Source organism: Rhamphochromis longiceps, unplaced genomic scaffold, assembly GCF_057381845.1.
Source record: "Rhamphochromis longiceps isolate RC_006_pf unplaced genomic scaffold, R_longiceps_female_GT1.1 unmapped_scaffold_1, whole genome shotgun sequence".
In the NCBI taxonomy this organism is placed as follows: domain Eukaryota; kingdom Metazoa; phylum Chordata; class Actinopteri; order Cichliformes; family Cichlidae; genus Rhamphochromis; species Rhamphochromis longiceps.
Window position 1 is genome coordinate 215,293 of NW_028187221.1, and position 23,788 is coordinate 239,080.

At 40.9% G+C, this 23,788-nt stretch overlaps 1 protein-coding gene across 17 annotated transcripts in view; it reads right to left on the minus strand.

Annotated features, from left to right (window-relative positions):
• LOC146640792 (NACHT, LRR and PYD domains-containing protein 12-like) overlaps nucleotides 1-23,788 on the minus strand; it is a 257,689-nt gene that overhangs the window by 43,922 nt on the left and 189,979 nt on the right. For 16 of the 17 annotated variants that reach the window (XM_085399808.1, XM_085399814.1, XM_085399816.1 and 13 more), the window contains one exon: nucleotides 23,234-23,696. The exons of the other annotated variant lie outside the window; for it this stretch is intronic. In XM_085399808.1, the coding sequence (XP_085255934.1) occupies nucleotides 23,687-23,696 (10 nt within the window). In that variant the 3' untranslated portion in view covers nucleotides 23,234-23,686. Of the gene's footprint in view, nucleotides 1-23,233; nucleotides 23,697-23,788 lie in introns of those variants that run through there. 17 annotated transcript variants of the gene reach the window in all.

Sequence of the window (23,788 nt, forward strand, 5' to 3'; positions counted from 1 at the left end):
CGTTAAATAATAAAGTTTATCCACTACTAACAAATAAACTCTCTGGGTTGCAGGACAACAACTTAACTTCAAAAAAAAAAAAAAGGCACTGGTCTGACCAACCAGTGATAACACGACAAATTTAGTGGTTAGAAAAGTCAAATTGTGACATGTTTTCTGCTGATTGATTAATACAAGTGATTACCAGATGAAAGAAAATTCCAATTTTTGTGCTTTTAAACACGATCTTTTTTTTTTTTTTTCTTTTTTTTTTGGCCTGTCCCGTTTGGCTCTTTTTCATCAGAATTGTTGTCTAAAGGCAAAGAAAGATGCCCAACGGATTTACTTTACCAAACTGACCATCCCAGCCTTGCCGTAATGGTCCATTTGATTCACCTTTTATTGTTTATTTTATTTTCACTTACTGAATACGGGACAGACTTGACTGGAGAAAGAAGGAGAGAAAGAAAGAGGGAAAGAGAAACAGCTTAGAAGAGGGACGGGGGAGAAGGGCAAAAGACAAAAACCAACAGAACGGGCAGAGAAAAAAAAATGCATATATCAATCACCTGGATCACCTGCTAAGAAAGAAAAAAGAAAGCAAGGAGAAGAGAACAAGAGTAATAGAATAAACAACATCACAATGATATATGGGAATATGACAGTAAATACTAAATATTAAACATTATTGTGCAGCACATAAGATCAACAGAACACAGTGTGCTTTGAGGTAGGAGCCAAAAAGGGTGTAGTTTGTGGGTGTGATCACCCGTGTGTACACCTGTGAGCATGGACGCGCTTGTTTTTTGTTTTTTAAAAGGTTCCTTCATGTAATAATCTGCTAGAGGGTGTGGGGGGGCCACAGCCCCGTCCTCCAGGGCTTGAAGCAGGTGTGGAGGAGATCAAAACTCCAGACATCCAGAGGCCCCCAGAACACAAGAGACCAAGGAAGACCAACAGAGGGGCAGCTGCGCCACTGTCCCAGAAAGAGCTGAGGAGAGTCCCAGATGAGGGCTCACCCAGCAGCCGCGGAGCAGAAGCCAGGGGGAGTTGCAGTGACGCGCCCGTGAGCTCCGCCGGCAGCCAGCTGCGCCTGAGTGACCGAGCCCCAGGCCGAGAGGCCGGGGGCACCCCACCTCCGAAGTGGCCCGAGCGAGCCCCAGGCTCCAGGCCCCGATAAGCGGCCGCCAAGGAGTGAGCCGGTGTGTACCTGGACGCCCATCCCCGGACACAAAGAACCACCAACGCACCGATCTTAAGAATTTTAACATGTACCTGTGATGTCCTGTCAGCTTGGTGGGTCATGAGTGGATTATATGGTGAGAAAAAACAAAAAAAGGGGGAGAGAAGGCTGACACAGGGCCTGGTCCCGTTGTTTCTCCCCTCTCTGAATAACGCAGCCAAAATAACATCATTTTCCTGTTCATCTGTTTTTGTTTTGTTTTTGTTTTGTTTTTTCTCTTTATGCTTGATTACAGGCTGCTTTGTCGGCCCTGAAAGCCGAAGCTGACCCTGGACTCCTGCTCTCCCCCCTACCATCTTTGCTCTCTCCTCTACCATCTTTGATGTGACCCTGACCAAATGCTAAAGCAGCTGGACCCACAACAACAACTTGAAAATGTCAACAGTGCTGCAGGAAAACGATCTCATGCAGCGGAGACGGAGAGCGTTAAATCCAAGGCCCGTTTCACTACACGGGGAGATTTCCGTCAGCGTCTCTTCTTTCTGAGAAGACTGAGAAAGGCCCGGCTCCCACCACCGATTCTGACCACCTTCTATAGAGGAACTATCGAGAGCATCCTGAGCAGCTGTATCACTGTCTGGTTCGGGAACAGCACCATGCCGGACAGACAAGCTCTACAGAGGGTTGTGCAATCAGCTGAGCGCACCATCCGCTCTGAGCACCCTGACCTGCACTCAATCTACAGCAGGCGGTGCTGGACCAAGACCAGGAAGATCGTGAAGGACCTCAGCCATCCCAACAACAGACTGTTCTCTCTGTTGCTGTGTACGTGACAAATAAACATCTGGATTTGGAAAACGAGGCATTCGCAAAGCCACCAGCATTGTGCCTGATCGGACACACCCCTCTCACACACTCTTCACACTCTTGCCATATGGAAAAAGACAGCTTCAGCTGACAGAGCTGTGATGAGACGCCCATTAAGCCCAGATGAAAAGTGAGGCCGAGCAAAACAATGCTGACCTTAACCACTCTGCATTAAAACTGTGCAGGACAGTGACGGACCAACAATGATCGTCGGGCAGCAAAAAGGACGTGCCAGAGACAGGAGGAGTAACTGAGGTCAGGAGGCACCTCAGAATGGACAAAACACCAGGAGAAAATAAGCTGAAGGCACAGGTGTCGGGGCTCGGCCAGGAGCTGACCTCTGAGAAGAGCCGAACAGCAGAGCCGCAAAAGGCCGTGGAGCAAAGCAAGGAAAACATCGATGGACTTCAATCTGATGTGGACGGAAAAGATTCTGAGGTTTCTGCCCTCAGTAAGAGCTCAAGGCATCAGAGCAGAAACTGACCATGGCTCAGGAGGAGCTGGCTGATAATCGAACCCATCAGGCTTGGAGTCCCAGACACAGGACTTGGAATCAGGCCGGAGCTTGCTGGAGCAGGAGGTCGCCAAACCTGACGAAGAAGCTCCAACAGCAGGAGCAAGCCCTGAAGGAGCTACAGAAGAAAAAGGGTCAAGTTAAGGAGGAGTGGAACAGGGAGAAGTTGCAGGACACTGGAGAAAAGCACTGCCTCAATTGGGGCCAGAACCAGTATGGACAGAACTTTGAGCAGCAGCACCAACGGATGCAAACAGACTGAAAAGGAGGAGGGCAGGACCCCAGGGCATGCTTCAGGCCGTGGTTTACCCAGAACACCAGAACAGGAAAGTGATGAACACAAACACCCACACAAACACACACATCTACATGCACTGACTCAGAATGAAGAGAAACACACATATGAACATATGCACTCGTTGATTGAGTGAGAAATGACACACACACGTGCAAAAAAAAAAAAAATCGAAATGCTGATTCAACTCACTGAGGAGTGATCCACACACACACATTTACAAGCTTGTGCAATAAAGAGTGATACACACACGCTGTTGCAATGAAGAATGCTTTACTAACAAATGCTGCACACAAACATCCAAATATGGAGTCGGTTACAACAACAAGAAGCCATTGATTGTTTATTGGTTAAATGCATTTCATGCCACACAGAGGGCATCTGTGTAGATTTAGGGGACAAGGTCTAAAGTAGTTTGGTTGTGAAAACAATGTCTGTGCGTGATGTCTGTTTATGGCTCAAGGCCTCCACTGAATTGTTTACTGTGCTTCACACAGCCTGATAAGGAGCAGTGGTACAGAGTGAAAATGATGAATTAACGGTGTGAGTTTTATTTTTATTTTTATTATTTTTTATTTTACTTTAAAGCGCTATAAAATATTCTTACTGAAAACAGTCGCAAAGTATTTTTCTCCATGATTATAATGGGCTTGGAAGAAATTCACTTATATGGGACATTGATCACATGAGAAGTCCTGAGCCTAAAAGGATTGCAGCGAGTCGATCCAGTCCAAAAAAGAAAAAAAAACAAACAAGGAACTGTTTCCTTTAAAATGATGACGTCATCTTGCTGGTGATGGAGGCTCGAATAGGTTGCGCGTGAGACTCCATTATCAGCAATATCTGGTATGAATGTGTGTGGATGTATGCATGTGACTGGACTGTGACGGACTGACGACTAAAAGTTTTAACTGACTTGATATTGAGACAAAAACGGTACCAACTTTAGGATTATTGAATGTCCACAGACAATTCACCCAGCCTGTAAAAGAAGGGTGGATGTTTTGTTTTTGCAAGAACAGAAGGATGACAGAGACTAAAGAGCTGTAGCTTCACAGGAGTGTGAACTGCAGGCTGAACCCTTTGGTTGCTAATTTTGAGTTACTGATGTTTGCATTAAGAAAATTGTGTTTTAGTAGCTGTGTTTCGATTAATGTATCATATTATATGGTGGGGAATGTTAAATGCTAAAGTGAAGAAAAGGTTTGATTCCACTCATGACTGAACATGTTATTATTAACCATAGTGGGTCACTGTAAAGAGTCAATTAATTTTTATAGAGGTAAAAAAAAAAAAAACCTCCACCGAGGTCTATGAATAACAGGGGAATGATAGACAGCCACACTCAAAATGGAGATATGTAATGATAAACACTGGTCCCCGTCTTTTGGGCGCTTTCTTGAAGTAGTCAACAATTTAAAAGTAAGATAAAATAACAGGGGCATGTGCTGAGGGGTGGTGCTGCACAAGAACAAGAGTAAAATAAAGAGAATATTGTTTTCAGTTTTGAGAAGTGCAAATTAAAATGTACCATTACACTAAGAGGATCAATATGAAGCTTGATATTTGTTAATTTTGAATGAAGTACATGATTGGTGACTGTTCTGTCCTGAGCTTTTGTTTTTACAGCACCCGCTTGATCACACCAACAGTTTCTCGCCACCGAGGAGGGGTACTTGCAAAAAATAGAGAATGGGGAGGAATATCATCAAAACTGGAAAAGGTAATCCCCAAAGGGGGTGATAACGCCATAACTTTCACTTATGGTCAAATTCTCAAAATTTGACCCCGAACTTGAAAAATTCTTCAAACATTTAGAGACAGAGTGGAGGTTTAGATCAACACATGTCACAAACCACATAAGGCTGGAGCATTTGAATCAAAAAGGTGAATTGATACGCAGCAAAATGTTGATCATATTGATTATGTTTATTCCAGGGTGCAGAGAAGATTATTATTATTAAAGACAACAAATGAAATAACGAAAACTAGAAGTGGAAAAATTTGCGTTAACGGTAATAAAATCAAAACAAAAAGGAAAACTAACTAAAACTGTACTGACTGTTCACAAAACTAACTAAAATTAACTAGATTTATAGCAAAATGTGTTTAGTTGCATTGATGTGTGCGTGCCCTGCAATAGTAAAGTCAAGGCAGTACGTTAGTCGAGTCGTCTGTGTTGCTGCTCCGTCCACGCGCAGAATCATGTCAGGAAAAGTCGGGAGAAAGCGCCAGAGTCCAATTTAGGATTACTTTGAATATGACTGTTTTTTAGATATAGCAAGAGTCTTGTAGTGGAGAGAGACACAATGTCCTCCTGAGACCCAGGGAAAGAAAAAAGGGAAAAGTATTTTCATTTTTTTCTTTTTCTTTTTTCTTTTTAAGATAAATCAAGTGCTGGGACGGTAAAATAAACACATTACAAAAACAAAATTGTTTTTAACTAATTTTATTTAAATTTTACAACATGTGCACTACAGTGCACAAGGGGAGTTCATTGATCACGAATGTGAAACTAACAACATTCAAGAGCTGTTTAAGAAGATTACATGTTCCACTGAAATTTTTGTAAGCAGGATATTAAAACTTATTTATATAACAATATCATAAAAATGTAGATCAGGGATCAACTTAGAAGTCACTGACACTTCACTAGCTGTAAGCCATTGGTTCAGGAATAAGTGATTGCACTGGGCTTTCTATTTCACAAAAGTCAATTCATTTATGATATCTGAGGAAGTACTGTGATTTTTATTTTTATTTGGAGACACAAAGGAACATTTGGCACTTCCCACATCTCACATATGTTTTACTGTTGCACCCATTCTACAACTGAAATGCCTTGGACTGTTAACCATTTCAGGCAAGTGGAGTGAACCATATTTTGTCATGTTCTCCGTGAAACTAAATGAGCCTAATTCTTAAAGACCCCTCAAATCATTTACTAGATGTTTATTCTTTGAAAATTAATAAAAATCTGAGTTTAACAAAACATTTTAAATGTAAATATCAAGCTTACCTTTCTTTCTTCCATAAAATGTGCTTGTGGGCACGTCAGCCATTTTGAAAAGGTGGGAAAAACAATTGGCAAGGCCACACCCCCACACATGTGATATAATTTTAAAGGTACTGTTGTCCTCGCTAAGAAACATCAGGACTTAGAGGAGTGGCAAGTAGAGTATGAGAGCTACAAGCAAAAACTAAATGTGTACTACAGTGCGCAAAAATGAATTACTGGGCCATCAGGGGGTTATGAGGGACATTTATGACACGAAAAATCCCACAAACCTTAAAGTGCACTTGAAAAGCTCACACAAGAAGGTTAACCTAGCTTACCTTGAAGAGCTCCCCCACTCAACCCGCATCCCCCGAAAACAGCTAACCCCAGATAAGGCAGCGTGATGTATCCCGAGATAACAGGACTGGGACATCTAAATAAATGTGTGAAACAATCGCCTTCAAAAAGGTTATCAATTCACTTCAACCAAAATTAGGACCACTCGGTGCGGCAAGAGTTAATAGTTATTAGTCTCAACACCCAAGGATAACCAGAAGAGCATGATTGATAGGATGGAACTGAGATTTTGTTACACTTAATTTTTGCAAAACACAACTAAAACTAAACTGAAACTAAGGATTTTCAGGAAAATAAAAACTAGACTAAACTAGCAAAGAATTGGTAAAAACTGATTCCAACTGGTAAAAAAAAATTGAAAATCTGGAGGCAAAACTAGAAAAAACATAGAAACTAATGAAAATTGCAAAATAGTTAAAACCCTGGGGCGGAGATTGGCAGATCTGACCAGGAAATGTTATAAGATGGATTGTCAGGACAGTCAGCGTTAAAGCCACTTTCAGTCCATACTAGGATGGCATTGGACATCTTCGGGGCGGAAGAGAGTTGGTGTGACCAAGGTGTGGTTTGGCTTGTTTTATGTATATTTGAGATCATATGGCTCTGGATGGACCAGTTACCAGGGCATGGAAGGAGGACAGACTCATTGACTGAGGAGAAGGAATTTCCTGGGATTGGAGATCCTCTGGGTGAGTGGTTGATTAAAAGCATGCATAAAATAGAAGTTATCTGTTGTTATTGATTGGTAATAGATTGATAATTGGCCACATTTACAGCTGTATTGACTTGTTGTGGACGTAGTCGACTTCAGGTTTAAGCACTCTAATTAACAGGTTGAAAATAGTGACATTAAAGGAAGAATATGCAGCGCCACCCTGTCAGACGCCAGTGACGGTGGAGCTCACTGATGAATCAGGTGAGCTGGATTCATGGCTGATTCAAAACTAAGATCCCCCTGCTGTGGTCAGGAAGGGGAGAACAGGGGGAAATAACATTTAAAAGAGGCATTTATAAACGTTTATGGGTCAAGTGAAACGGGACAAAAGGGGGTGTTTTACTGTTATTTTAATATCAGCATTATTATTGTATGAGAATCATGCAACAAGCATTGCATCGATGATCATATATTGAAGCTTTTGACCTTATACTAACATCTGTGTTCCTGTGATGGTTATAACCTCTGATGAATCTTCTATTTACAGGTGTTAGGATAATGATATAATTTTTCATTGCAGGTGTAACCATGATCATTTTTATACATATTGCAACTTGTTGCTCATTGTAGAGTTGTGCTCAAGTTAATAAGGGTTAAAAGCTACAGTCAGCGCGAATGTCCGACTGATCTATTGAGGGAAAAGGCTTCGAGCATAGAAGGCCGCACGCGCTTACAAAACACTGATATCATGTTATTTTTTGTGATCTTTTCTTCAATTATGTCTTTAAGTTTAGTTTAAATAGTGGCAGTTAATTAAACGACATTTATTAAAATATTAAATACCTGAGTCAGAACATTACACGCAGATCACCTTAACGATCTGGGAAACCTTGTAGCTGCCTAACCTTTTCTTTTAATGTTCTAGCTCCGTTGATTTGACACATGGGGATGTGTCAAAAAAAAAAAGGGGGGGGAAGTTGAGCTTTAACATCAAACAAGGATTATTTGAACATTTTATAACTTCATTTGTGTCTTTAATACCTTAGGAATGGTAAAACTTAAGCTAATAGCGGCCCGAGAAGTTTCCGGTCTTTTGTAGAGAATCAGTAAGAAGCATAAATCATTATTTCCATGTGTAAGCATCAATCATTGAAATGAACTGAATAGCGTTTAGAAGATTTGTTAATTTCTTTGTCTTTTGTTAAAAAGAGTGGTTTCAATAATGTTCAGACACACCTTGCAAATGTGCTTATAACGAGTTGGCACTTGGTCTTTTGAAGGTCATAAGCTTCGTTCGGCGTGATGGTCCGGACTGATATATTGCAGGTATTGACTTTGAGTGCAGAGGGCTAAATGCAAACACGCTTACACACACATAGGATATGATTAGAATAAGTCCCTGGAACATTCTGAATGTTTTTAAACCAATTCTGAATCACTAGAAGGTCAGTAGATAACAACATTAGATTATTAGGGTTAGGAAGAGAGGTGTTTTGGTTTTCTGTCTCTTACAGAGAAAGGAACAGACACCAGACGAGGTCACAGATATACGAGGATCCTCCGCAGCAGAGACAGACACAGTGACTGCCAAGACACCAACTGGGTCCAAGGGTCATGGCGTTTGGGCTCCAGCTAGTCACCACAAAAGGATGGATCCCATAAACACAGCAATAACCATGAAGGGGTTGGCGGAAATCCGGGAACACCAGACCAACGAAGTTCGAGAGGCTCTTGTGCAAAAAGGGGGACACCTTCCTGTTCCTTTTTCTGGAGGATACACAGATCGTTGTTTGAAATCGGGGCAGAATAATCCCCTGATCTGTGCCACGACTGAAGGGTTGTCTAACCCCTGAGGTTGAAGAATGAAGAGCAGAGGATCACCCAACTGGACGACACTGGTAGCTGCAGCAATAACATAAAAGGCTAAAAGCTCCTTGGACAGAGGTTCTAGTCTGAGTACGTCTGGAGGGTATAAGGTAGCACCAAATAAAGCTGTGGGAGACCTGGGGAGTGTCATCTGTACCTGCTATTGTTGGAATAATAGTTTGTCTTGCATCTGAACTGCGCAAACACAGAGGTCATCTCACATATGGTTCGCCCCTCAGGGGGACAAAGGACCTCAGGAGTGAGAAGAGATGAACCCAGCCACACTGGATTATGGGGTGTTGGTGAGCTCATTATTCTAATGAGCTCATCAGGGGGAATTATTAGATTATAATATTATTTTATGCCATGTTAGACCCCTAATTAAAGATGGTGAATTATTATGTAGTTTTAGTTGGCATTATTCTCCTGAATTAGAAGAAGCTGATAACTATTGCATTAGTTAAACTGATTTGCATTACATTAAACTGCTGACTTGTTGTGAATGAATGATATTGTTTTATGATGCATTATACTGCTGAGTTATAAGAAATACTGTTCGCAGAAAGTAATTGTCTTATTTGTCTGATTAGAAGAGAACAGAATATACTGGAGTTTTCTGCCCCATCTCAGCAGGAGCAGATAGACGGGGAGCCAAGGTCGTAGCTTAGGCGCTGTGTGAGAGAAAGCATGTGAATGTTTAGGCTTTTTATGATAAGGTGGAGACACCAGAGGCTATAAGAGTTTGAGCAATGCTCCACCATTTTGAGATCTGAGGCTGTCTGCATCAGTGTCCATCTCCCACGCGTGTGATCATTAAAATCATCGTTTGACTCAACCCGACCGGACCAGTGTTGTTATTGTGGTTTTTCTCTTGTCTCCATCCCCAATATTTTGAACCATAACACACGCTATTTTAGTTTAAAATGCTTATAATGTTATGATAAATGGTAGTTTTGTTGCTACTTTTACAATATTATCCATCCTTCAGCTTCAGCGAACATGACAGTTAGCAGTGTAATAATTCCTCTGTGATAAAGAAAAATTAGCTTGTTTTCTTTTTGTGTGGGAGCTCGCACAGTGTTTCAACTTTACAGCCTTTTAATATGAAAGTCCTGTCAGTACACTTCCTTTTTACATCATTTCACACTTGCCCCGTGAAGGGCAACAGTCTGACGTCTGCTTAGCCAGGAAAGCTTCAGCTTGTTTCTTTCCGCACATCTTCCTCTTCACTGTCGGTGGCTCATAGACATGTTAACAAGCATGGACGTATCAAAACTTTGCTTGATTTTGCTGTTACCACTAGCTGTGTCCCATGATGCTGAAGGTAATACAAGGAAACTATTTTCATTATACATTATTAATATTTTTAAATTTATAACCTCCTTGCTTTTAGTTTAGACTAAACACATTATTATGGGATTAAAAAGATGGTTTAACATTCACAAAATATAGAAACTAAAGTCCTCTCTGACACAGGCTGAATCTTGTATTTACCGTATTTTGCTGTCCCTGTTTACAGAGACTGTTGTGAAGACAGTCAGGAGAGAACACGATGTCACTCGGATTTGCAACAAGGAAAGTCAGACTACTATTGTTTTGATTATCTGTAAGATCAAAAGACAGAGGGACACAGGAGGAGAGTGTCATCTGCTGTATCGACACGGAGAGAACGTTACTCAGGAATGTGACCCCAGGTTCTCAATAACAAAAGAAAATCAGACTGCCTTTCTGGAGCTGACCAGTTTAACACCAGCTGATAGTGGGAACTTCACCTGTGAGTGTACAAACACTGAAGGGACATAATTGTCCATATCAGTGTCACTGTGGAAGGTAAATGCATTTTGGTTTCTTTATCTGACACAGTTATTCAGCACTGTGTTAGCATTGTATTGACCTGCTTATGTGTTTTTTATTCTTGTAATTTGTTCATTTCTTTTCTTCTTATTTTCACTTACAGCAGTTTAAATACTCTCACTGACTCATTTATCAGGTACATCTTTGAACCGAGTTGGACCACCTTCAGCCATCAAACATGTCTTCATTTTTTGTGGCACAACAAGGCGCTAAGAACATTCCTCAAAGATTCTCAAGACATATTGAAATTACATCATCACACAGTTGCTGCAGATTCGTCAGCTGCTCTTACTTGAAGCAAACTTTCCGTTCCACCACATCCCAAAGGTGCTCTGCTGGATTGAGATCTGGTGACTGCGCAGGCCGTACATGATTTGAGCGCCGTGACATGGTGTGGTATCCTGCTGGAAGCAGCCATCAGACGATGGGTATTTTTTGGGCATAAAGACATGAATGTGGTCAGCAACAACCTTCAGGCAGGCTGTGGTGTTTAAATGATGCTCAGTGGTCACTACAGGGTCCAAAGTTTGCAAAGAAAATCCCCCACAGAGCATTACACCACCAGCAGTCTGAACTGTTAGAAATCAACTCATCGGGCAAGGCATCGTTTTTTTAGTCTTCTGTTGTCCAGACTTGCAAACTGTAGCCTCAGCTTGCTGTTGTTAGAGGACAGCAGTGATATCCAGTGTGGTCCGCTCTGCCTCAAGGTTTGATGTGTAAACAGCATTTTTACCCAGAGAATCACAGCTCACTGGATATTTTCTATTTTTCAGACCATTGTCTGTGAACAGAGATGATTGTGTGTGAAAATCCCAGCAGATCAGCAGTTTGTGAAGCACTGGGACCAGTAACATGTGCCATGTTGCTCTGTTTGAGCATTGATTTGCTGACATTTTATTATTTTATTAACCTTTATTTAACCAGGAAGATGAAGCTGACATGTGATTGACAAATGAAATGAACACTGAAATATTTGTGTTACACCCTGAACAAGTATACCTCATAAAGTGGCCAGTGAATGTATATAAGCAGTTGGACCAATTTCAGTTCATAGTAATATTCAGAAAAGATGCAAAAGAAGAAGAAGAAGACAAAAGAAAAGAGCACAGTGACAATATTTAAAGCTCTGTGGTTATAAAACTGGGGTTTCATTACTTCACTCAGAGTTTCAGTAGACGTAAACTGTGTTTGATTTGTGTTTTGATTTCCAGGAAATGAAAGTAAATGATTTTACTGACAAATGCATCTTTTCAATGATTTAGACACAAACGAGGCCCACACTTCAGCAGACAAATCTTTTTCCGTTTATCTGCCCGGTGTTGTGATCACTTTTCTCGCTGTATTTACTCCCCCTTGGTGCGATTTTTCGTAAACACGGAGTGTCATTTCATTTGTATGCCGATGACTGTCAGCTTTACTTACCTTTTAGTCATTTGGATACCTCCCCATGTCAATCACTGCTTGACTGTCTTAGCGATATTAAATTATGGATGGCAAATAATTTTTTGAATTTTAATGGTCGCAAAACGGAAGCAATTTTATATGGCCCGCATCGTTCTACTGATTCTCCAGATGTTGATTTTGGTGATTTGACCTCTCATCTGAAAAGTTCAGTCACTAATCTTGGTGTTAAACTTGATTCTGCGCTTACTTTTGAAGGTCATGTAAGTGGGGTGGTAAAATCAGCTTTTTATCACCTCAGACGCCTGTCGAAGGTTAAGCCTTTCCTTTCCAAACCTAATTTGGAAACTCTTATTCATGCTTTTATCACCTCACGTCTGGACTATTGTAATTCCCTTTTAATAGGGGTCGGGTCGGGCACCTTGTCACGCCTGCAGTTAGTGCAAAACGCGGCAGCGCGATTTTTAACCGGTAGTAGGAAATTCGATCACATCACTCCGGTTCTGGCTTCCTTGCATTGGCTTCCCATTGATTTTAGGGTTCGTTTTAAGGTCCTTTTATTGGTTTTTAAATCTTTAAATGGTCTGGCTCCTGTGTACTTAACTGACTTGCTGAAGTCACATGTTCCTCCTCGCTCGCTCCGTTCAGCTGAGCAGCTGCTGCTGTCGGTCCCTAAGTCGCGGCTGAAATGCAGAGGAGACCGTGCCTTTTCAATTGCGGCTCCGATGCTCTGGAATAACCTTCCCCTCCAAATTAGACAAGCGTCATCAGTGCAGGTCTTTAAGTCCAGATTGAAAACCTATTTTTATTCCCTGGCTTTTAACTCTGTAGGAAACTGACACCTTCTTATTTATTTTATTGTTTGTAATGATTTTATGGTATTTTTAATTTGGTTGGTTGTTGTTTTGATCTGTGTTGTTCAGCACTTTGGTCTGCCTGGTGTGTTCTTAAAGTGCTATACAAATAAACGATGATGATGATGATCATCTTTATAACTGGAGTTATCGTGGGATTTATCTACTGGAGGAAAAGTAATGGGTGAGACTATTTTTGCTGCAGTAATTCAAAGATGATATAGATGTAGAGAAAGTAAAAGGAAACATCACATTTCAATAAATGAGAATTCGCTGTATGTTAAACATCATGTCTAGAATGAACACTTTTTATCCTTCCAAAAATAATTATCATTATTAAGAGAGAAGATAATATAAATGTAGATGTTCTGACTTGATTTTTCTCTGTTTGAATGTGAATAGTCTTACACTAATGCTGACATCCTTTCTTATCAACGTGGCTGCTTAAGGTCAGGAACATCTGGAGTGTCTGTACCTGAAAATCCCAACGGTTTGGTGAGCAATTTATTGCTACGATCTACAGCAGCTAGTTAAAAGTTTGCCAGTAAACATAAAACATGTACATTTATGTTTTAGGATGTTACTTACATAGATAATTACAGATTAGTGTTATAATACTATTAGTGCCAACTTCAGTGTCCTTTATTTTGTGAAGAAGCTCTTACAGAAATGAGCAGAAACATTAAATAATCCAGGCAACAGATGGAGAGATTTAAAGATCAATAGAGTGTGTGGGTAGACCGGGTTGAACTTGATTAATACCTAAAATATTTCACTTTTCTAAAGGATGACGATGAGCCAGATCAGCCCTATACAAACCTTCAGCAGCCATCGAGTGATTCCTACCAGACTCTCATCTCAGTGAACCATCAACACGACAACAAGACACGCTCAGCAAGAAGCGCAGGAACTGTGGGAGTGGATAATAAAGCTCTATGAAACATTTTAAAGTATATAAAACTTTAGGTGACATACTAATATAATAATATTCATATATTATAATAAACGTCCATCTTTTCACACTGGATAGTTGTTTCCCAGTAATGGAGACCATTCAGTCATAATACTCCAACTCAGGCTCTCAGATTTAATACAATACAAACACAATAAACTGTGGCAAACATGACTCTTTGTATCAGACTAGTTTTGTTTTTGAACAAACATCTCATCATAATTTGAACACAATGTCCATCCAGATAAACAGAGAGATCAGTCTGGCTTAAACAATGTTGGTGGTTTACCTTCTACTGTCCTTCCACTTTTATGCACTTCTATTTTAGACATAGTAAAAGTTTCAGTGTGAAATAAGGAGGGTGCAAGTCTTCCTGCTTTCACTATAGTCTACCTCACACTGTCAGCCACAGTTACTTCCTCACCAGCATGACTGCACGGAAACTCTGCTTTCTCCTGCTTCTGCTTGTGGTTTTTAGCAGTGAAGGTAAATATATATAATTAAAAAAGAAAAGCTGTAAAGCCAGGTGTTTAAGAAGAAAGCTTTAGTTAGGTTAGTGAAATAATATATGTGATTGATTTTCCCACAACAACAAATATATAGAAACTATAATCCTGATTTTGTTTCATTTTAACTGGAACAATTTATAGAGACTCTTGTGAAGACAATTGGAAAGAAACCCGATTCCACTCAAATATGCAGCAAAACAACTCTGAATATTACTGTGATGATACTGTGTGAGATCAGCACAGAGAGGAGCCGAGGAGAACAGCGTCGTCTGCTCTATCGTTACGACCGAGGCTTTATTCATGGCTGTGACTCCAGGTTCACACTGATCAAAGAAAATGAGACTGTGTTTCTCCACCTGCTCAACTTAACATCTGAAGACAGTGGGAACTACACCTGTGAGTGTGGATTTCGTGGTGGATTGTATGTTCTCCATCTCAGTGTGACTGTGAGAGGTAAAAACATTTTCTATTTATACCCACACCGCAGATTCAAGGTGGATGTTTGGAACTGCGTTAACACTTTCTTTTCTGTCATACATGGTTTGAGGTCGTCATTCCCGCCTGCAGCGGATTAATGAAAGGTTTCAGTCAGGAGATGAACATCTGGAATGTTTTTAAGCTCTTCTTCTGTCTAATTTTTTAAAATTTCATTATAAAACTGCTCCAATCACAACTTTGGTGTTATTTCATCAGTGAAATGTTTGAATGATGCAATTGAAACTCTAATGTAATGAAAAGATAAACATGTTTTCCACCTTCATATAACAGGCTAATGCAAATTTCGTGACTTTTCATGTTTTCAAAATGAAGTTTTTTTGTGTGTGTGTGGCAACATTCAACAGACGATGGAGATTCTTCTGGCATGAAGTTCATGGCTACAGTTCCCATCATTTCTGCTGCTGCTTCACTCATCAGTGTGGCTGTGATAACCTGTGGTTACAGCCTGAGGAGAAATCCTCGCAGGTGAAAACTTTTACTGACGCACTTAAACTCATGAAATGACCCTTTGAAATCACTTGAGCACATTACTGCATACAGCAGCCACTGTGGTGTTCAAAGTATCTCATAGGTTCTTTTAAAACACCACACATTAGTTGTAGACATAGCTAGTCTTGTTTTTGAGGTATTTTTCACCCCATGACCTCTGATGTTTTTATCCTAACAGAGAAAACAGATCAGGTCTAACTAACTTAACAGGATCTGAAACTCGCCAGATGTTTGTGAGTTTTCCATAGTTCTGTTTTACACTTAATTGTGCCGAGGCTGCAGTGCATTATGTCTGTGTTTTAAGCTGCACTTTAATTAAATGTAAATGACAGTGTAAATTGTTGTTTAGGACAAAGAGGACCGCTACATGAGCCTTCATCAGCAAAACATCGATGTCTACCAAACTATCTCCTCCGGTCGCCTTCATCATGATGCTGAGGCCGCTGCATGTCACAGTCATGTACAATAATAATCAGAGATGGAGTTTTTATCCTGACTACGTGATCTATAAAACTATGATGCTAGACATGCTATCTATAAAAGACACTGACATTTTAACTTGCCAGCATCATGTGTACTGTTAGTTTGTTTTGCACTGAAAAAAGAGAAAAATATTAACGTCCAGTAAAACTTGTAATGATGTTGTGAATGAATTGCCTTAATTCATGGCTTTTAACACCATTTAATTTCTGTTTTTTATCTGGTTTGAACGTTGAAAATCCTGCCACTTAGCTCTGGGGCCTCTGCCACCATTATGGTTTTTGCTATACTGGTCCACTTGATAGTCATATTTGATGATGATTTTACTTTATTTTGAGTCATTAGAATCAGAACGGGGGTCAGGAAAGAAGAAAAAAGATAAGCTGGGGAGAAAGTTAACAGAAGAAGAGGGAAAAATAGAGAAGAAGAGAAATAGATGGAGAGGAAGAGAGAAAACATACTGAAAATCTATTTCATCATCTGCTGAAAAACACAAGGAAAAACCAACACAGTGGGGAACCCACAGCAACAACCAATAATATGCAGTAAGTAGGCTAGTAAGTAGTAGTAAATAATAGATATTAAATGTTACTGAGCAGTAAATGGGCCCAGAGGGCCGAGACCTGAGGGCACCCCACCCGCAGCACAGGCCCAACAGAGCCAGGGGGCCGGGCCCCACCGAGCAGCCGCCCAGAGTGAGCCACTAAACACAGAGAACCACTAATGCACTGTGGGTGGGGGCACCAGCTACTGGCAGGAAGTGTGGTGGGGGGAAATAATACGTGACTATTTTTATGTGGAGTGGAATTAAACTGCCATAGAATATGCTTGTGGTGGATTTGACTCAACACAAGCGTATTGTCAAAGTGTTCTTTGGCATGCATCGAGACAGTTTCTCAGATACTGAAGTGACTTGAGCAGAGCCAGTTAAAGCCTACTGTGCTTGAGTGGGCAGCTCAAGTTTCCACGTGGAAGGTTTAGTGAGACAAAGACAGGAAGTTAAAGCTGCTGACTAATAATCTGCAGGTTCCTGATTTGAGTCTCTGTTAAGAGGATGGTGTCTCTGAGATAATTGCTTTTGTGCATCGATAAATAAACAGGGAAATAAATGAATAGAAAAAAGCATCCGAGCGGATGTGCACCGACGGTGTGCCCACTGGTCTTAAAGTGCCTTTGCGCCCCTTACCATTTATGGAGGTCCCATTTGGGCACATTGGCATGGACCTATAGTGTACATGGATGTTGCTTTGTATTAGTTCTGGTATATTATACAACACAATAACATGATGCAGTGCTGCTGTGCACCATTTCTGCAAAGAGTGTGGTGCAAGCAAGGAAGATAAGATAACTCTTGCACAGTCATACCTAGTACAATAATACAACAAAATTGGAAACTGTCCCACGATAACACAATCATTTAGATACAATATTGGACTTTGTTTACATGTAACTGCACAAATAGAATTTAGAAATGTAATTATTGACAAGAGTGAACAACCACTTATAATGTAATCTACAGCTGTGACCAAACAGCTAGATAGAGAATCAGAAGTGTTGTGTTTTCTACAAAGTTTGCTGTTTCAGTGAGAGTCATATGTCATATCATTTCAAACAGTGGCGATCCAGAAATGTTGTACAAACGAGTAAGACTAACTATAGACTTTAGCCAAAGTTGTTAAGTTAGCTAAAGAGTTGGGATTGTGTGTAAGGCATAAATAAACCTAAAATGCAATGTTTTGGACGTTCTTTGGCACATTTCCCTACTGTAGGGGTCTCTGCAAGCATACGGGGCTCTGAGAGGGAACAAGATGACAACGAGGAATTCTACTGGAAACAGTCGATCATGTCTGTCAAAGCTGAATTCAGGGCAAACTAGGCTAAATTAGTGTTTTTAGCTAACAGCTACAGTAAGCATAAAAGTTACTGTTGGGCTATTATTTGTTAACAGGGGCGATTTTAGCCCATTTTTGGGGTGCTTTGGTTCATTTTTGGGGTGCTTTGGTTCATTTTTGGGGTGCTTTGGTTCATTTTTGGGGGTGCTTCAGCACTTACTTACTTTTTTTTGACAATATTTCCTGTTTGTGTGACACACTACTACTAAAAATATAAAAGGCAGAACTTGGTTGAGAGGTAACATTTTAACAACAAAAGTATCCATAATATTTTCTAATATTTTGTAATAATTTATTTGTAATAATTTATTCTGTTTCAGGAGTGTTTTTATGCATCTGTATTATATTATACAAACACATTAAAAGTGAATCTCTGTCCAAAATATGCACTCAGTTTACTTCTTACTCACTGTGAGCATCATTCATTATTCTCCTCCAGTAATTAAGGTTAGGATATGTATTTTTTTTATTCCAATCCATTCTTCTTTTGCAGCATTTAAATAACCTTGATCAGAATTGATGGTTTTGTTACAGACTTTTCAAAAAAGTGTTTTGCTTTTCTTTCACAAATGTGGGATTAAATTGTTAAAAAGTACAAAACAGTGATGTCATGTTTTGTGACGAGGACCCAGGCACAGAGAGACTTGATGGATTTAAGAATCTTTTGATTTAATAAAGAAATTTGCAGACTTGCACAGAGATGGTAAAATTATGATGACTGATAAAGGAGGCGAAGACAACAGACGATGAGGACAGGGAGGATGCAGGGACCGACAGAGACGGGGAAGAAGTCTCATTGTGACGAGTAAAGTGTATCTTGGCTGGCTGGGCAGCTCTCTGGGTGCTCAGCCCCCCGAAGCTCTGATCCTAGAATCCTCCCTGAATTGTGTTAATACAGTATGTCAACATGAAAGCATAACTGTACAGGGTGGGCCAGTTATATGGATACACCGTAATAACATGGGAATGGTTGGTGATGTTAAAGTCCTGTTTGTGGCACATTAGTATATGTGAGGGGGCAAACTCCTCAAGTTGGGTGGTGACCATGGTGGCCATTTAGAAGTCGGCCATCTGATACCAAATGATACCAAACAAGGCAAAGTAAATAATTTTTAAAGGTAAATGTAGAGGAAACATCAAAAGTTGTCACGGCTGGGGCAGCAGTCGTGTGGTGGAGTGAATGAGGACCAAGATGCAGACGGCGGTGGAGATGCGAGTGGAGATTTATTTACAGTGAAAATAACAAAGGTGAGGGAAGAAGCGAACATCAACCTAAACTGGGAAGAACTAACAGACAAAGCAGAAAACATGAGGGCAGCAGGGAAACACAGAGATGACACGAAGAAGACAGAGAGACGTGGAGAAACACCGATGGACACGGAGACTTTTCACCTGTTCCTTTTGTTTGAAGTGGCCGAACTTGGCCACAGTAGGACGTGGTCTCCCGGTCGCAGCCCGCATGGGGCCGATATGATGCACTCTATCAAAGGCGATGTTCTTCACCGTGTCCTCCAGCAGCTTCAGGTGGGTTTTGATGAAGGTTTTGCACTCTGAGCCTTCTTCATCACAAGATCCTGGAAGCACTGATCAATGTAATCTTGGAGAGCCTCTAAACTCTCCCCGTTGTTCTCCAGGGTTTTGGAGATGATTTAGACAAATATTGTTAGTTAGAAGACTATTGATAAGTGTATTTGGTAATACTGAAGCTTAAAGGAATTTGTTCAATTCTAAACTACCATTCGCTTTAATTTTCCGCCAAAATCTCCGGCGTCTGACGTCAGTTACAACATGAGTCGCTTACCTCTGTCACTCTGAAGTCACACTGAGTTTTCCTCACTGACTGTTTTAGACAGGATTGTGGGAGCAACACAAAAAGCAGCTTCAGCTGGAAACACAGTTTAGTGTCTTTGCTGCTCGCTTTAAGTCACAATAAACAGGAAACTCATTGTGTCTCATGTCAGAATCACTCATATACAGGACAGGAAGAGGCGGAGCTTATTTCCTGCAGGGAGAGGTTAGCAGTCTGTGTCTTTCTCACAATGGCGTGTCCAGCGGGGTGGCCTGGGGGGGCACAGGCCACCCCCCAAACCAGACTGGCCACCCCAGGTGCCACCCCAAAGGCAAAACAATAAAATTCAATCAAATATCAAATGTCCGATTATGTTTTCACGGTGACGCTCAGATATCCGAGTGTAAGTGAATGCAGCATCGCTTCTGCGCTATGCGCATCACGTTAGCAAAGGTAGGAGAGCCAAGCGCGAAAGATGGCACTGCAGGAAACAATTTTTCGGTGAAAGAAAATGAGGACAGAATAAATGTCCCGGTAAGTAATATCAAGTTTGTTGAGTTTAGTAAACTTCGGTGAAATTAGAATACCAAGGAAAAAAATAACACTTAAAGAATTATTGCAGCTGTGGAATATTTCAGACAGTATGCTACTGAGGGCAGCTAACATAAGAGTTATGAGTTATAAGATATAATCTAAGTCGTAACATTGCTGTATGGAGCTGCAGATTTGGTTGCAGGTTAACATAGCTGGACTGGCCATCGGGCATACCGGGCATATCCCCAGTGACTTATTTTTTATTTTTTTTGTAATGGCATGAACAATGAGAGGTGGTGGATTGGCCAGATGCAGGTCGATGTGTAGAAATAACTCCGTTGTTTGGTGGTGGCTATGACGGGGCTTCCACAGAGGCAACAGGTGGATGAGGGAAGGGGAGGCAGGAGGAGAGACCCGAAGCAGCCACCAGTCCGAGTGTCAGGTGAACTGAACTTCAGGTAAGAAGTTATGACCTGCAGTCTATCTGGGTCAGATATAAACCAAGTTTAGGTGGAGTTTATTTTCATGTTGCTGACTTTTTACCCTCAGTTGCAATAACTCATACTGCGTTCTAGCCAGTTTGACGGAGTTTTTATACAGCTGGGTGGGTGCTATGATGTTACTGATAGTGAACTTTATTTTATTCATAAGGTTAGTAGAGTTGCCAACGGCTCCTTAAAAAAATGGAATGGTCCCTCAATCAGAGAAAATATTACACGTTTCGTATTGAGCTGAGAAGAGACGCAGTTTGTCCCGGACTTTAGCTAGAATGGAAAAAAGACACAAAGCTGGATTTATTCTGTCTTTATGCTGCACAGCTGCCTCTTCTCTCATTCTCTCCCCCTCCCTCTCCTGTTGCTACTTCAATCATGAAACTGATCAATGATCAGCTGATCGGCTTTTCTCTCTTGTTTATCGCCCACTTTGCGCCAGAAAGAGGAAACCAGCAGATGTCGCGCTAAACAACAGCAGCACGTTTAAGCTTGATCAGCTGTTGTTAGAATGTATTTAATATTAATTTCTAGTATCAGCTGATGTTTGCTGGAGCCACAGCTGTAAAGCTGCTGGTCATGATGTCTGTTTAGATATGTGGTGAGAGGGAAACATGAAGATGAAACCAGGAGATGTCCTTACTGAACCATCAGAGCTGAACAGGTGATGGAGAAACAGGTTTACCTTTTAGGTGACATGAATGAGTTGAAGGGAAGTTATGAACTGTTTCTGAGAGACAAATAACCCCAGGATCCTTTTTTATGTAGCTGACAGCTGGTAACTGTGCAGGGGCGGGTCTAGCAAAGTTTTGCCAGGGGGCCAGGTAGGGCATTAACAGGGAAAGGTGGGCACAAAGAAATACTTTTCTTTCTTATTCTCATTTAAAATACCTAGTTTTTATTAAATAATTATCTAAATCTTACAACCAAAGTTTTTATCTGACGTAAAATGTATAGAAATCATACATATACCAACAAGACTGTACATCACTGTCACAACAGGGTTTGTTTTCAGTCAAAGTCTTTATGGCTTTACTACCTGGTGGGTCGGTCTGTAGTAAAAATGCCCAATTTTTTTGTCCCAGTCCAGCCCTGCAGGTTAATACTGGCAGTGTCACCATGCCAGCTGACTGTATTTTATCATCAGCCAGTGTTGTTCTTTATCAATATTACCAAAGTTTACCATAAGGCAGCATAGAAAGTATTTACTTGCTTTCAGGTTTCATTCAAATGTTAGTCTTTTCAGTTGTTTCCCCACTTTTTTCCTGTTTCAAAATCAAACACCAGTTTGTGAGAAGATTATCTTCTTTTTTTAACAGGCAGATAAAGTTTTGCATTGGCATTGGCTAATTTGTCAATTGTTTGTTACAAATGTTCGTATTTTAATTTTCAAAAATGTTTTTGCCCAAAACATATGTGCACTATATGTCAGTAAAAATACTATGCAAATATTGTTGTCCTTGACTGCTGAGTAAACACTGACAAAGCACTGATTGTATCTCTTGTACTTTATCAACGCAGTATCTAAAAACTTTGCACCGTAGTGGTTAAAATCTCATTCTAATAAGAGTTAAAAGTGCATTTGGTTATTAGGTTTATAGGATTATTGAATTATGGTTAAGGGTTGGTAGAATTTTTTTTTAAAACATTATCTGCCAATTAAATCTGCCACCCTTCTCCAAATCTGTGCCCCTACCTGGCCCCCCCAACAAAAATTTTCTAGACACGCCACTGCTTTCTCATTTCTGACTCCTAAAGAGCTGAAAAACACAGGCTGTTATTGGCTGGCTGACACTGGGATTAATGTCCTTGAAGCCAGCAGTCTTTAATGTCCAGGTTCAGAACGGGCAGGTGAAAAACAGTCCTTTATGTCCTCTGATGTTCAATAAACTGTCCTGATTACTGAGGGAGCAGAGAAAGTGTCTCCATCACTCACCACAGCTGGATGCTCTGAAATCCTGGAATCCAGCTGTGGAGAGGAGCGCCGGCGGCGTGGACGCAGTTTAGTAATCAGGGAACGGGAGACAGGAGGGAAACACAGCTGGGACCAATTACACACACGAGACAGGAAACAGTAACACAGGACTGTCAAAGTAAAACAGGAAATATAACACAGAGTCCAAAGTAAGGAGACGTGGGACACAGTGAAGACACAGAAACAGAAACCAGAACTATAATCACAAAACAAACTCAGAAACATAAAGAGTGAATCAGCTGATTCAGTGTTTGTGACAAAAACATGGATCCTGGTTAATAACTTTTATTTGTTTGTTTCTGTATTATTTTGTGTATCGTTCTTATGAGCTGTTGTTTTGTCAGTGAAATATTATTTCATTGTTTTAAGCTTTTTGTTGACTTTGAAGTGCTTAAGTTGATATTTTTGAACATTTAATTTGTTCGATTATTGTCGAGTCGATAAAACTGTCAAACGCACAGCTGCTTCCAGCACGGCCGGAGGAGAGGTGGCCGAGCAGACGCACAACACACACAGCTCACAGGTTTGCATTTCTAGATATTGCAGATGTTGCAGAATTTGAGAGTAAAGAACTCAGAGATCCAGCGCTGTCTCCTGCCCCTTATTTATACACCACAACACAACGACAGGCGTAACTCACACAAACGGGTAACATGAGGCTCAGATGCTTTGGACGTGTTCACATATACTGGACACAGAATGATGAAGATGGAGCTGCAGGAAGGAGGAAAAGAGGAAAAACACAGAAAAGATTCACAGATGTGGTGAAAAAGGACACGACAGCTTCTGTTTGTTCGTTTGGTTTTTCTTTATTTGGTAAAGATTCAGAAATAAAGAGAAGATCACATGTTTGAATATTATATTAACGTTCTGTAATTACAACAAGTTGTAAAATCTTTCCAGAGTGAGACAGAGACTGTGCAGAGACTGTAGAAGGACAGAGCAGCAGCAGAGCAGTCCAGATACACTGATGATCCTCTGTCAGATCCAGAGGGACACACAGGGCTGATGCTGGACTCTACATTGTGTCTGACAGTGGAGCTGTTCTCAGAGCAGTTCACTCTGCAGCACTGACAGTCATCTGCACTTCATTCCTCTGTCAGTCACTGCTGGATGAAGCTCTCCTCTCCACCTCCCAGTAACATGGCCCAGTCAGAGCGTCTCTACACACAAGCTGCTGCTGCTTCAACCTCTCTGGATCATCAGGACACAGCTGCTCCTCTCTCAGCACACACACCGTCCTGTTTACCATCATCACCAGTTCCTGCAGAGAGAAGGAGGAAGAGCAGAGGAGATAAACGAGTGTTTCCAGAGACTCTTCATCAGCTGTCAGTCAGTGATGCAGCACATCCAGTA